This window comes from Alligator sinensis, unplaced genomic scaffold (genome assembly GCF_000455745.1).
Source record: "Alligator sinensis unplaced genomic scaffold, ASM45574v1 scaffold103_1, whole genome shotgun sequence".
Taxonomy (NCBI): Eukaryota; Metazoa; Chordata; order Crocodylia; family Alligatoridae; genus Alligator; species Alligator sinensis.
In genome coordinates, this window is record NW_005842226.1 from 1,410,575 (window position 1) to 1,422,937 (window position 12,363).

Genomic DNA, 12,363 nt, shown 5'->3' on the forward strand with positions numbered 1-12,363 from the left:
GTAGATGTGTGCAGGCACTCCCAGGGCTGGAGCTGGAGGGGGTGGGTCAGGATTGAGGGGCATCTGCTGTGCTCTGTGCATGTAAGATCCCCGGGACTGGAACAGCAGGAGGCTGCAGCTTGGCATAAGCAGGGTTGGCACAGCTGTGTGCATATGGTGCTCAGTGCTGGTGATGGGCAGTGGGGCTGCAGGGCAGTAGCATACTTGGGGGGAGGGGGAGCAGGGCACCAGTCCCAGGTGCCGATGCAGAGGTGGCACAAAAATGGCAGCGCCCAGGGACCCTGTGCCGCGGCTGTCACAGTGGTGGCAGCTGCCTGCAGCACCACCACAACTGTGGCCGCCCCTTCTGGGTCAAGAAGGAGGGGATGGAAAGTGTGGGAACAACCCCTGCCTGTGTGGCCCAGGGTGTCTAAGAAAGCCGAGCCCCAAACTTGCCTCTGTCTGTCCGGCCCGTGCGTATGTTTGCAGATCAGGGCAGGGGTTCTTCTCTCCCATTGTTTTTCATGGGGGAAAGAGCTAAATGGGCCAGGCTGTTTGGGCATCCAGTGGCCCCAGCAGTCTGGGGCCCATCATGGCAGGAGCTGGTGCAACTGCTGTAGTGAGTTATGGGACTTGGCCTCCAAGACTGCCCCTTGCCAGCCCTAAATTAATGTGCTTTCAAGCCCTCGTAGAAACCTGGGAGCAAGGAGCTCTGCCTCCCCTGGAGAGGGGAAGCGGAGCCCTCAGCTCCTCTGCCCACCACCCCCATGCCCACCCCTCAGGGCCAGCCTGGGTCTGCTCCCTACAGCCTCTGCTCCAGGGCTTGGCGAATGGAGCCTGTTGTCCTAGGAGGGCTCCATGTCCCCTTCCCTGATGGCTGTGAGGAGGGACATGCAGAAACTTCTTGACCCTGCCAGCAACACTAGAGGGAGGGAAGAGCAGAGCAGAGATGCCCCCACCGGCTTCGTACAGAGAGATGCCCGGGAGGTAGCCCACTGGGTGCACACTCACTGCTCATCCCACCCTCTCCCCCTTGCCCCCAGGCTCCTGGTCCATTCCCCTCCCCTAACTCAGTGCCCTGGGTTCCCTCCTACAGGAAGTGCTGTGGGCTCCCCTGGACAGGCTGCCGCACACGAGGACTCGTGGGCATCACTGGGAACAAAGAGGTCACTGCACACCGGCTGCTCCATGGGGCTGTACACTCTACAGGGAGCAGGTCAGCCCAACTGGAGGGGGCAAGCTGGCCCCTGAGCCTCCCTGCCCGCCTCCCCCCTCAGCCAGTTCTGGTACCTGGCTGCTTGGCTGGAGAAGGGACTGAAAGGCAGGGCTGGTTGGGGTGGCGGGGGGCACAGCAGTAATTTGTAGGACTTGCATGAATAACTGGCCACCGTGAAAGATCAACCAGCCAAGGCCCCGGCCAAGTATTGTTTTTGGAACTAGCTGCTTCTTTTTTCAGCTCCTGTCTTACTTTTCCTTGACCTTCTTCCCTGATTTAAGACACATGCCCAGCCCTTGCCCAGCTGCAGTGAATTAGCAGCTCCTGCTGAGGGCTGCTGGTGGTGCCTGGAGCTTGTCAGTGCTGGGGAGGCTGATAGGCGATCAAGGCCGTCCTCCCCTGTGCCGCTCCATCCCTTCCTCTCCCTGTGTTATGCTCCAGCTAAGTGCTGGGGAGGGCTGGAGTTGACCTAAGACAGCAGCTCTCCAGAGGCCTGGGGCCAAGTAAGCAGCTTCCTTGCTGTCTGAGGCCCCTGGCTGTGCTGCTGCCCCGCTTCTGCCTCCCACCCTGCATTCATTGCCAAGATTAGAGCCAGCACCAGCGATTCTTTGAAACCCACTGTATGTGCCCAGCCGTGACAGCCAGTCTGGCCAGTGCCCACCTGACCCTGGGGATGGGGCAGGCTTTGGGCTCCAGATCTCTTTCATTCAGGGCCATTGCCTGGAGCTGCGTTTTGTGACCCTGTTAAACTACGGGGACTTGTCTGGAGTAGTTGCAAGCATAAAGTGCGAGTCTGCAGTAGAGTGGGACAGGGTAGGGGCCTGGGGGCTGGGAATAGCAGGGTCTGTGCTAGGGCTGGGGGGCTGCCAGGGCTGGGAACTGTAGGTGCTACACAGGGTCATTCAGGGACAGGGTTTCCTCAGTCTGGGAACAGCAGAGTCTGCCCCAAGGTCAGGCTGGGCAAGGGCTCCCTGTCTGTCACACCGCTGAAATAATTTGCTGGCTGACCTTGTGCACGTGTGCACAGCCTGGGATAGACCCTAACAGGAATCCCCTCCCCCAGGCGCACGCATGCCGTGGGCTCTCACCGGGCCCCAGACTGGCAGCCCATTCAGCTCATCATGTCTACAAGCTGTGCGGAAAGGAGAAGCCGCCCAGCTGAGCAGTGCTGACAGCAGCCTGCCTGAACTCAGGACTCTTGGGTCCCCTTCCTCGCTCCACTCTTCACCGCGTGTCTGCAGCACATGGCAGGAGGCGGTGTGATGGTGGTGCTGGTTTTGCACCTGTTCTTTGCATACGCTCAGAGCTGGCTCCCCAGGGCTGTCAAACTAGCACCTTCCACTGGCACAACATCCGCTCGGGTGTAACCCTACCCTGAGAAGGAGCTGTGAAAAGCCTGCGCTCCTCTCATTGTCCCTCTGCGGGCCGACGCACTCGGTCTGCCTCTAAAACGACGAGTTCTTAGTCTAAATTGCCAGTGGCAGCTTTTTTCCCCAACCCTTGGCAAATGCTGCCTGGGCTTCGAAAGCCAAGCTGGGCTCCTTCCTACTCCCACATCATCACCCCATAATGAGAGGCCGCACGGGCCAATTCCTACCCTCCGTGACAACCTCATTTCCTCTGAATCCTGTTCTCGGTGACGCCTCTGCTTTCTCATTCCCGCTGAGGGGGCTGCTGGGGTGCAACTCCCTGGCACACAGCAGACAAGTCCTGCCGACCACGGTCTGATCCAGCTCTTTCTCCCGGAATTGGGATGTCCCTGCAGGCGTGAAAAGCAAAAGCAAGCGAAGCCTCGGCTAGTGGCCGGGGGTCAGCCAACCTTACCCCGAGAACACACAGTGGGCAGGTAGCGCCCCAAAGAAGAGGCCGCTTTTATATGTTTGTCAGAGCAAAACCACACTCAAAAGCAAAATCATTTCTAAGCGGTTTTCCAAATTCTTGGGTAAAACTGCTGCTTCTCGCAGTTCTGGTGTTTTCTTAATAGCTCCAGGGGATGGATCCGTTTCTCCTCTGACTCCAGCTTTACCCAGAGGTAGCTGCACTGATTTTAGGCAGGCTATGCCAGTTTACACCTGGGGCAATTGGTGGGGGGAGACAGGATCTGGACCCCATGTGAGTAAGTAGGAGCAGCTTGAGCTGTGGTTTGCAACCTCCTGCCACGGGAGCGTGCTGAGCGAAGATTCAGCACTGCAGCCCGGTTCAAGGAAAACATTTCCCAACTGCTGCCATTGCAGAGCGGTCTTGGCATGCGGGCCTTTTTCCTGATGCAATCCCAATTATCTTTAATGTGAGCCATATTCAAAGCAACGAAAGAGCCCAACATTTCAGGGAGGTCTGGCACAAGGAACCCACTGACTCTTGGGTTTCTGCTTGGTTCTAAATCAACCAGGATTTTTCCTTCCTTCACACACGCACGCAAGGGCGGCTGGGAACCTGGCTGGGTTGTTTTTTTAGTGGCAGGAGGCCTCCATACAGGCTGCCTCCCGCAGCCTGTCCCTGTTGTGAAGAGCCCTAACACTTATTGATCTCTTCCAGTCACTCTCACATGTACTTTCCCCCAGCCAGGAAGGCAGGATTTTCCGCAATGGGAAAATCAGACACAGGAGGGGGCAGAGACATGCTTTCCATGTTTTCTTTCTGGGATGGACTCGATCGGAAGTTCCCGCCAAGTGGAAAAAGGCAGTCAGAGCCTGAGCGGCCTGCCAGTGCCATGGCCAGGGGCCAGACGGGACAGAACTGGAGCAAACTTGGGGCGTTCCCTGCATAGTAGGCAGCAAAACAGCTCCGCTGATTAACGTGCCACCTGTCTGTGCCTGGGCAAGCATCTCAGTGCGGAGGCCTGGGAGAGGAGTGACCACAGGTGCTCCCCTGCACCCTTGGGCTTGGATGGGGATGCCTGAGCTTGTACACATTCACTGCCCTCACGCACAGGCACCTAGCTGCGGTGCCCGGGAGTTCAATTCCGCTCCAGCACGGAAATCCAATCCGCCTTTTCCTCCAGGAGGGGTTATTGGAAGAATGCAGCCCCCCAGCCAGGGCTTTGCTCTCTTTTCTCTGGAGGGAGAGGAGCTGCCTGTGGCTCCTCTCCTCTCCTCGCTTGGCACCAACACAGGTTGCATCAAGGGATGCTCTTCACCCGGCACAGCCTCCGTGAAATCTCAGCCTGGATTCCTGTGCCCGTTGGGAATGGATTCTAGAGCGCGGGTGGGAAGGGGAGAGGGTTAGGTTACTGCAGACACAGCACAGGTTACGTAACGCCTCTCCCTCCCTGGCCCGATCAGCTCCATTACGCCCAAGCCGGCCCGGAGAGTTACAGCCTGCAGGATTTATGAGCAAACTCCAGCCACTCGTGCTGGGGCTACTGCAAAGGCTGTGTCCTCCTGTGCCTTTGCGGCAGTGGGGCGGGGGCTGGAGGGCAGACTCCAGGCGCACATCCCCGAGCCCCCAAGGCCATAGCCTGCTGCGAAGGCAGGAGGCCCTCCCTTGGGAGTGAGCGGGCAGCAGGGGGGCAGGGCTGGGAGCAGGCATCCTTTTCCCCAGGGAAGCACATGTACTCGATAGCGCTGCCTGACCCCGACCAGCCCCTCTCTGCGCGTTTGGCTGGGCCACAGAGGCTAGGTTTGTCTGTTAAACACACCCATGGGCCCTTGTTTGCTCAGCAAACTGCTCACATCACACTCCTGGGGGGATCCCCAGCGGCCACCTCCACTCCCCACCTATGACTTGTGCCCCAAACCCTGGGCTCTTGTAGCCTGCTTTGGGGTGGGAGCAGAACCCGGAGCCACCCTTTTTTTTGAGCACTAAACCCCATTCCCTATGCAGGGCTGGGAGACAACGCATGAGCCCCAGCTCTGGGTCCCCATAGCTCTTTTACGTGTCTGGCCATAGGACCCAGGAGTCCTTCCTCCCCACCTTGCTCTGCTCTGCTCATGAGGCTATGCTTCTACTGGACCATTGGCCTCATGAAAGTGTCACATTCGGGGCGCTCTGGGCATCTGCGTGTCCTGCCATGCCCATGCTGTCTGTCCTAATGGCGTGTCTCTGCTTTCCCCGCAGGATGAATTCCACCCATTCATCGAGGCGCTGCTCCCCCATGTCCGGGCCTTCGCCTACACGTGGTTCAACCTGCAGGCCCGCAAGCGCAAGTACTTCAAGAAGCACGAGAAGAGGATGACAAAGGATGAGGAGAGGGCAGTGAAGGACGAGCTGCTCAATGAGAAGCCCGAGGTCAAGCAGAAGTGGGCATCCCGGCTGCTGGCCAAGCTGCGCAAAGACATCCGGCCCGAGTGTCGCGAGGACTTTGTGCTCTCCATCACGGGCAAGAAGCCCTCCTGCTGCGTCCTCTCCAACCCCGATCAGAAGGGCAAGATGCGCCGCATCGACTGCCTGCGCCAGGCAGACAAGGTGTGGCGCCTGGATCTGGTCATGGTCATCCTTTTCAAAGGGATCCCTCTGGAGAGCACGGATGGGGAGCGCCTGGTCAAGTCCACACAGTGCACCAACCCCATCCTGTGCGTCCAGCCCCACCACATCAGCGTCTCTGTCAAGGAGCTCGACCTCTACCTGGCGTACTTTGTCCGCGAGAGAGGTAGGTGCTGCGCACGGCCTGGCCTGGCCCGGTGGCGTCTTCTTTGTGGTCTGAGACCCTGTGAGAGCTGGTGCTGAGGTTTTCTCCTGAGGAGATCTGGACAGAGGGGAGGAGGATGGGTGCAGAGGTCCGTTCCAGGTGGGCACTGAAATCCAGCTCTGCCTTTTACGTTGCCAGAGGACATATCCAGAGCCCATTCTGTGGGGAAACGAGGGTCCAGTTCAGGCTCGTGCTCTTCCCAGTGCGGCACCCATGGTCTCTTCCACGGGGCACATAAACTCACCTGGCTGTTCTCAGAGTCCATCCCAAAGGACCACAAATCTAGTTCTGGTTCTTCCCTCCCTTGAGCTCACCCCAGCTGTGCACTGACATCCAGACTTTTCCTTTTACCTGCATAGCCAAACCCAGCACGCATCAAATTCTCTCCCCTGGCACCAGTGCCCCCACCCAGTTCCCTGCCAGCTGCCAAATTCCTCCGCCATTCCTATGCCTCTTCTTTATGGGGTCCCCCTGGTCCCGACCCCTGCTCCCCATGTTAGCACAGAGAAAACCTCAGCCCAAGGGTGCCATCTTGTGCCCACCTGGAATAGATGCTGGCTGCCAGTGGGGTTTGTCCCCGACGACTTTGCCCCGAGCGTGTGGGTGCCGGGGCTCTGTATGTTTGCACCCTGTGGAGCACCATGGCATGGGGTGCGGTGGGGTGGGGTGGGGTGGGGGTGTATGGGAGTGTTAGAGACACACTGGAGCATGTTGGTTGTTGCGCTGCTTTGAGTATTCGGGGATAGAGAGACTGGAAACTGGGTCTTTAAAGAACTCGTCTGCAGTCTGCACCACAGACAAGTTAGTTCCCAAACCACCAGTGAGACTCCTGCCCCCCTCCCACCCCCCGCAGGGTCTGCTTCTATTGCTGCCATGTTTCCCAGGCTCCTGGATGCAGTGCCAAGCAGACATGGCATCCCAGTGCTAGGGGGTCTGCATTGCCACATGGGAAATGTGCTGGAGGGAATGGGCATCCTGGGCCTGGCAGCACTCCCTGTGCCTCCGTGGGGTCACGGATGGGGAAGGGTGGCACAGTGAGAGGCCGGCCCTGCTACCAAGCAGACGTGGCTTCTGTGTCCCCTGATCCAACAGAGATCAGGTGAAACCAGGACAGGGGTGGTCAGGTAGCCAGGCTTTGTGGGTAGTGGACTATTCTCCTCAAGGAAGTAATGGATGCTGTAGGTGTTTGAATGTAGACTGGAGGATAGCCTGCAGGGGACAAGCTAGCCTCACCCCAGGGAGCTGGACCAGGGTGGACGCTGCCTCAGGTCCTGGCTTTTTGTGTCTCCTGGCTGTGTAGCAGGAACAGGAGCAAGTCTGGATGTGCTGGGGTGAGGAGAGGGTGACTGCTGCTCTGAATGTTGTTACTACTGACAGTCCCATGGTTCCTGGAGATCCATGCTGAGATCAGGGCCTCTTTGCACTGGCACAGAGGGGAGTCTGACCTAGGTGGGCAGATTGGACTGATTTAACAAAATAACAGATTGGGCCTGCCCCAAGGAGCTCACAGTATACATAACAAGGTGACAGGGGGGGAAACTGAGGCGTGGGGAGGGGAGGAAGTGATGTGCCCAAGGTCAAGCAGCAGGTCAGCAGCAAAGCTGCCACTAGCCCATGCTGCCTTCCCACATATGAAAGGAGCCAGAGCCAGTGTTTCAAGCAGCAGATCAGGTCAGTTCTTATTTTATCCAGACAGGTCCCTTCCCTGGGCGATAGCGCACTGGCTCACGTCTCTCCAACAAATCATTTCTAGTGCATGAGTTTTGGGCCAAGACGGGACTTGCAGGTGTAGCTCTTGGAGGAAAGGGCCTTTTTTGGCCTGAAAGCTTGAGTGCTAGACATGATTTGTTGGTCCAATAAAAGGTCTCACATTATCTTGCTCACCGCCGCCCTGTGTAATTCACACTCCACATCACTCTGACGCACACGCCGTCTCCCTCCAGCTCCGGCACTAACAGGATCTCCAGGACCCCTGCTCGAGCTCCTCTCTGGGCCCTTGGCAGGGGGGCTGAAAGAGCATGTGGAGGGATGGGGGTGTCACAGGAGAGGCGTGCTGTCCCCCAACTGCTCCAGGCCAGGGTGTTCTCTGTTAGGTTTCTTTCAGCCAGCGGATGCTGAGACCAGAGAGTTTCAACCAGTCGCTCTGGGATTCCTGGTATAACTGCGGTTTCCCTTAGGGAGCCTGCTTCCCTGAGGCAGAGAGCTCTGGCCCTATAGTTGCTGGCCCAGACTTCTTTCACTACAGGCTGGTGGCTTGGGCATGCCCTGTACCTGGTACCAGGACTAGAGGGTCACACTTGCACATCAGAACAAGCAGGTCCAGGGGCGGCTGATACCTCCACTGCAGTCCTCCCTCCTCATGCAGGCCCTGGCGCTGCTGGATCCTTCCCTCACTGCCACTGGGCAGGGAGAGGCCAGGCTCAGGATTGCTTCTCCATCTGCCTGGCCCAAGGAGAGAGAATGACACTGAGCAGGGCACCTCAATGGCTGCGACTCCAGTGAAGGGGGTCTAACAAAGCCATAAATCACATGGAAGCAGGGAAATTGGAAAAGACGTTTCCGCCCCATGGGGAGGTTTGATTTGCCCTGTCATTTCTCCCACCCCGAATCTTCACCCGCTCCTCTGATGGGCTGCTGCTCCTGCAACCAAGCCAGCAAGGAGCAAGGCTAGTGCAGGGCAGGGCCACCATTGGGAGTATGAGTGGCCCTCGTAAGCCTGAGGGGCACTGGGATCTGCAGTGCAGCCTCGGGGAGGTTCTCGTGGCATCCATAGCGTCTCTGGGCCACGATGAATCCACAGTGGGTTCTGTGCTGAGGCTGGAGGACTCAGATCGTCCCTGTGGTTCTCTCGCTCTGCGGCCCCTCGCTAGTCTCCAAAATCCTGGTCTGGGTGTAGAAGGGCTTTTCAGACTATCCTTGCGGTTACAGAGCATGGCATTGCGTGCCAGGCCTGGCCGGTGCAGTTGGTTGGTGAGGGGTGGCACCGTGGGGGCTGTAGTGCATATTTTTGGAGGGACCCTGTCAAGCTGTGTAGCTCTGCTCTGTGAGGGCTTGGCGTGCCCGAGGCCTGCGTTCTCCTGCTGCGAATGGGACTGCGTGGCAGCGGGGGTCTGTGGGCAGGGCAGGATGGATTCCCCTTCCCTCCCCAGACTGCACCCAGACTTTCCCTGGGAAAGTGCCACAAATGCAGGAAACTGGATCACAGGGACAGGAGGTAACAGCATGCTGCCTCTGCACCTCCTCCAGGCCCTCACTGCATGCTCTAGGCTCAGCAGGTCAGGCTGGCTCGAGTGACAGCCAGGTCCTTTGAGAGTGACCCCAGGGGTGGGTGCTGAGCCAGGCCATGCCCCTGGCTCTGAGACCGGGCACACTTTGGTGGTGCCTGTGACTCCCAAACCGTTTCCCGGGACCCATAGGCATCAGCACTCAGCTCCTCTTGCATCAGCTCCTGCAGCCTGAGAGGGGCTGGGACTGCAGGTGCATGGCGGGAGCCAGCCCCGAATGCGGAAGCATGAGAGAGGGGAGACGGGCTGGAGGCAGGAGGACCCGTCTGCGTTTCCAGGGGGGACCTCAAGGAACAGACCAGAAAACCAGCGTAGGAGAGGCCTCGTGGAGCAGGAGGGACCCAGGGTCCGAGTCTGCCCCACTGGGCATCAGGGGTCAGCCCCACGAGGCTAGCCTGGGCCTTCCCGGAGAGAGCGAGGCCCTGCTAGCAACTTGGACTCGTCGCCCAGGAGCGTGTTTGTGCACGTGCGTGTTTCTACCCGCCCCTTTGGCGGAGAGCAGGATCGTGGCCAGAACCAGGCTGAGCTGGAGCTGGCAAAGCAGCTGCCGTGTCAGAGGGCCGTGCCAAAGGGCTGCGGGCCCAGCAGGGGAGAGGCCGTCACGCTGGGAAGCCGGGTCCCAGTGCCAGCCGGGCAGGGACAGTCCCCCAGCCCCGAGCGCTGGCGGCTCCCAGGCTAGCTGGTTTCTGGCTGCGCGTGGCTGGCTGGGCTGAGCCCTCCTCCTCACCCACAGCCTCCCGACCTTGACCCCAGACGTCTGGGTCCTGGAGGCAGCCTTGGAGTCACCTGATCTGTCTAACTGGTAACAAACCCTGGGCTGTAAATACTCAGCTGATAAGGCTTCTTAACTTGTCACTTTCTCTAGGCGGAGAGGAGCAGCCCTTAAGGTGGCTCCTCTCCCTGGTTTAAGGCAGACCGGGCAGCCTCTCTAGCACACTTCTTCCCTCTGGTTCGATGCATTTGTTGCCTTAATAAAGACCCAAATGCCTCTGGCCCCGGGCGCACCCAGGCTGGGCCAAAGAGGAATCCCATTTCAGCAGTGGGGACGGCAGCGCCAGAGCCTGGTCTCCAGCCCCAGGACAAAGCAGCGTCGCTGGCTGAGCTGGAGTTTTCCAGATCCACTCCGGAGTCACGGGAGATGCGTCCTCTTGTCTTTAATCAAAGGCCTTGATTCTGCAAACACCGGGGAGGTGAATCGCTCCCCCTGCGGGCGCTCTTATTCCAGAGTAAAACGCTTCTCCCCGGGAGCCGTTCTGGAGCAGCGGGACTCGGGGCGTTCCCATGCGGTCTGAAATTACGTGGGCACCGCGTGCATCCACTTCAGTGGATGCCTAGTCCGGGGCCCCCTTCTCCCACCGTGGAGACAGTGCCTGGCCCAGGGCCTGCCCCCTATGCAGGCAGTGATCCAGGCTAGAGTCCAGGACCCCTGTCCCAGAGCAGTCGGCAGGCCAGTGCCCTGGAGCAGCCACCTGTCTGAAGTGCATCTCACGCTGTGAAGCCCAGCATCTGAGCTAGCAGAGCCCGCAGGGAGGCGAGGATGCTTGGGAGCCTGGAAGCTGGCGAGGGGAACTCTTTATTGCATTGTGAGCTCTTTTCCCCTTCAAAGGCAGGGATATAATCCCCTGACAGAGGCCAGGTCGGAGATTAAACGGATGTGGCATTTGATCTAAAAAATAATCCCATGCCCTCCTGCCCTGCGGCTCCACAGAGGATCCCAGAGCGCTGATGAACTGAGCCTCAGCACGTGCTTTGCAATGCACATGTGTCACTAGCCTGGTGTCATGGGAGGAGAAACTGAGGCCTGACAACATTGAGACCCTCATGCAAGGTCACTCTGCAAGGCAGGGCAGAGCCAAAGCGAGACCCATTGGCGGGGGGCACCCTGTTTTGTGCTGTAGCCACTAAAAAATGGTTGTGCTCAGAGAGACCCAGGAGTCCTGACCCCATCTGTTGTCCCGGCCCTTGCACATCCCTGGGACACGCCAGACACCCTGAATGCAGGATCCTGGCTTTGGGCTATGAGCGCTGGCAGGATCGGTGCAGGCAGCCTAGGTGGGCGGTTGAGTGCTTTGGGGCTAGGTGCAGGGAGCAAGGGACCCTTGTGTCCCAGGGCTCTCCAGCTCTAGCTCCTGCCCCTGCTCTGTGCAGCCGTAAGTCTGTCAGTCTGCTCCAGGCAGCACAACCTTCCCACCGTGCAGCCACGGAGGTGAGGCAAGAGGCCCGTGTGTGGCTGCTGGCAACTCTCTCTCGTGCCCCCGGGAGCAGGTTCTAGCGTTGCACACATGGGGGCTTGGTGTCAGGTGTGTGCATTTGACTTGGGCTCTGACGGGAGCATGGACCTGAACTTGGCAATCTCCTTGAGTTGAAACTCTGCTCTGAAAATCAGCTCCCTGGGGCTGGGGCGGTCCTGGGGAGCAGGCGCTGTGTGTGTGCTAGGGAGGCGTTTAACACAGAGCTTCTGTAGCAGTATCAAATCCTTCATGCTAGTAATCTGGGAGCTCAGTCCTGGCATAGGATCACAGGAAAAATGGGCTGGAAGGGATCTCAGGAGGTCACTAGTCCAGCCCCCCGCTCAGAGCAGGATTAGCCCTGTCTAAATCAGCCAGATTGCCAAGCCACCTCACCGGTCTCCCACCGCCCAGCCCACAGGGCCGTCTCCTTCCAGATCCCACCTCCCAGCATGGGATCATTGCCTCCGTGGCCCCTCGCTGCCTGTCCCGTGGTCCTGTAGTTCCCAGCCCCCACCTGGCAGGCGGAGCAGTCGGGGCTGTGCCAGCTTTCATCTGCTCCATTTATTTTGAGGGTACGTTGAAATTTTTATGTTCGTAAAAGCACAAGGCTGCATAGGGAAGCTGGAGCCAGTCGGAGTGTGGGCGAGAGGCTTGCAGGCTTCCTCAGCGCCGGGCTGCCAGTGCGTTTCGATCCTCTGGCAACACCTCGCAGATTCCTGTCCTTGGATCAAAACCAATCGGTAGAGTCAGGCATGCTGAGAGCAGGCACTGTGCAATGCTCCAGTGCCCACCCCTGCCCCAGCCCCCGGCTGCCACCCCAGGCCTCACATGTGCCAGCACCTCTCCGTCCGGACACAAAGCCCTGCTGCTCCAAGTCCCCGGCTCCTCACACGTGCACCCATGTCTGCCCGTGCCCCTCAGTCCTGACCTGCAGCCATGCTTGGACACCCCCCTGCAGATGCCCTTAGTCCTGAGCCATGCACCATGGTGTTATTTCAGCGCTGAGGCCCCGTGCAGTCCTGCTGA

General features: G+C 59.0%; 1 protein-coding gene across 1 annotated transcript in view; it reads left to right on the top strand.

Annotated features, from left to right (window-relative positions):
• Positions 1–1,051: 1,051 nt before the first annotated feature.
• The window catches only part of NFIC (nuclear factor I C), a gene marked incomplete at its 5' end in the record, with an annotated part of 96,006 nt that continues 84,694 nt past the window's right edge, over positions 1,052–12,363 (top strand). Inside the window, 2 exons of the mRNA XM_025208317.1 lie at positions 1,052–1,195; positions 5,252–5,783. Of these exons, the coding sequence (XP_025064102.1) occupies positions 1,052–1,195; positions 5,252–5,783 (676 nt within the window). The remainder of the gene's footprint in view (positions 1,196–5,251; positions 5,784–12,363) is intronic.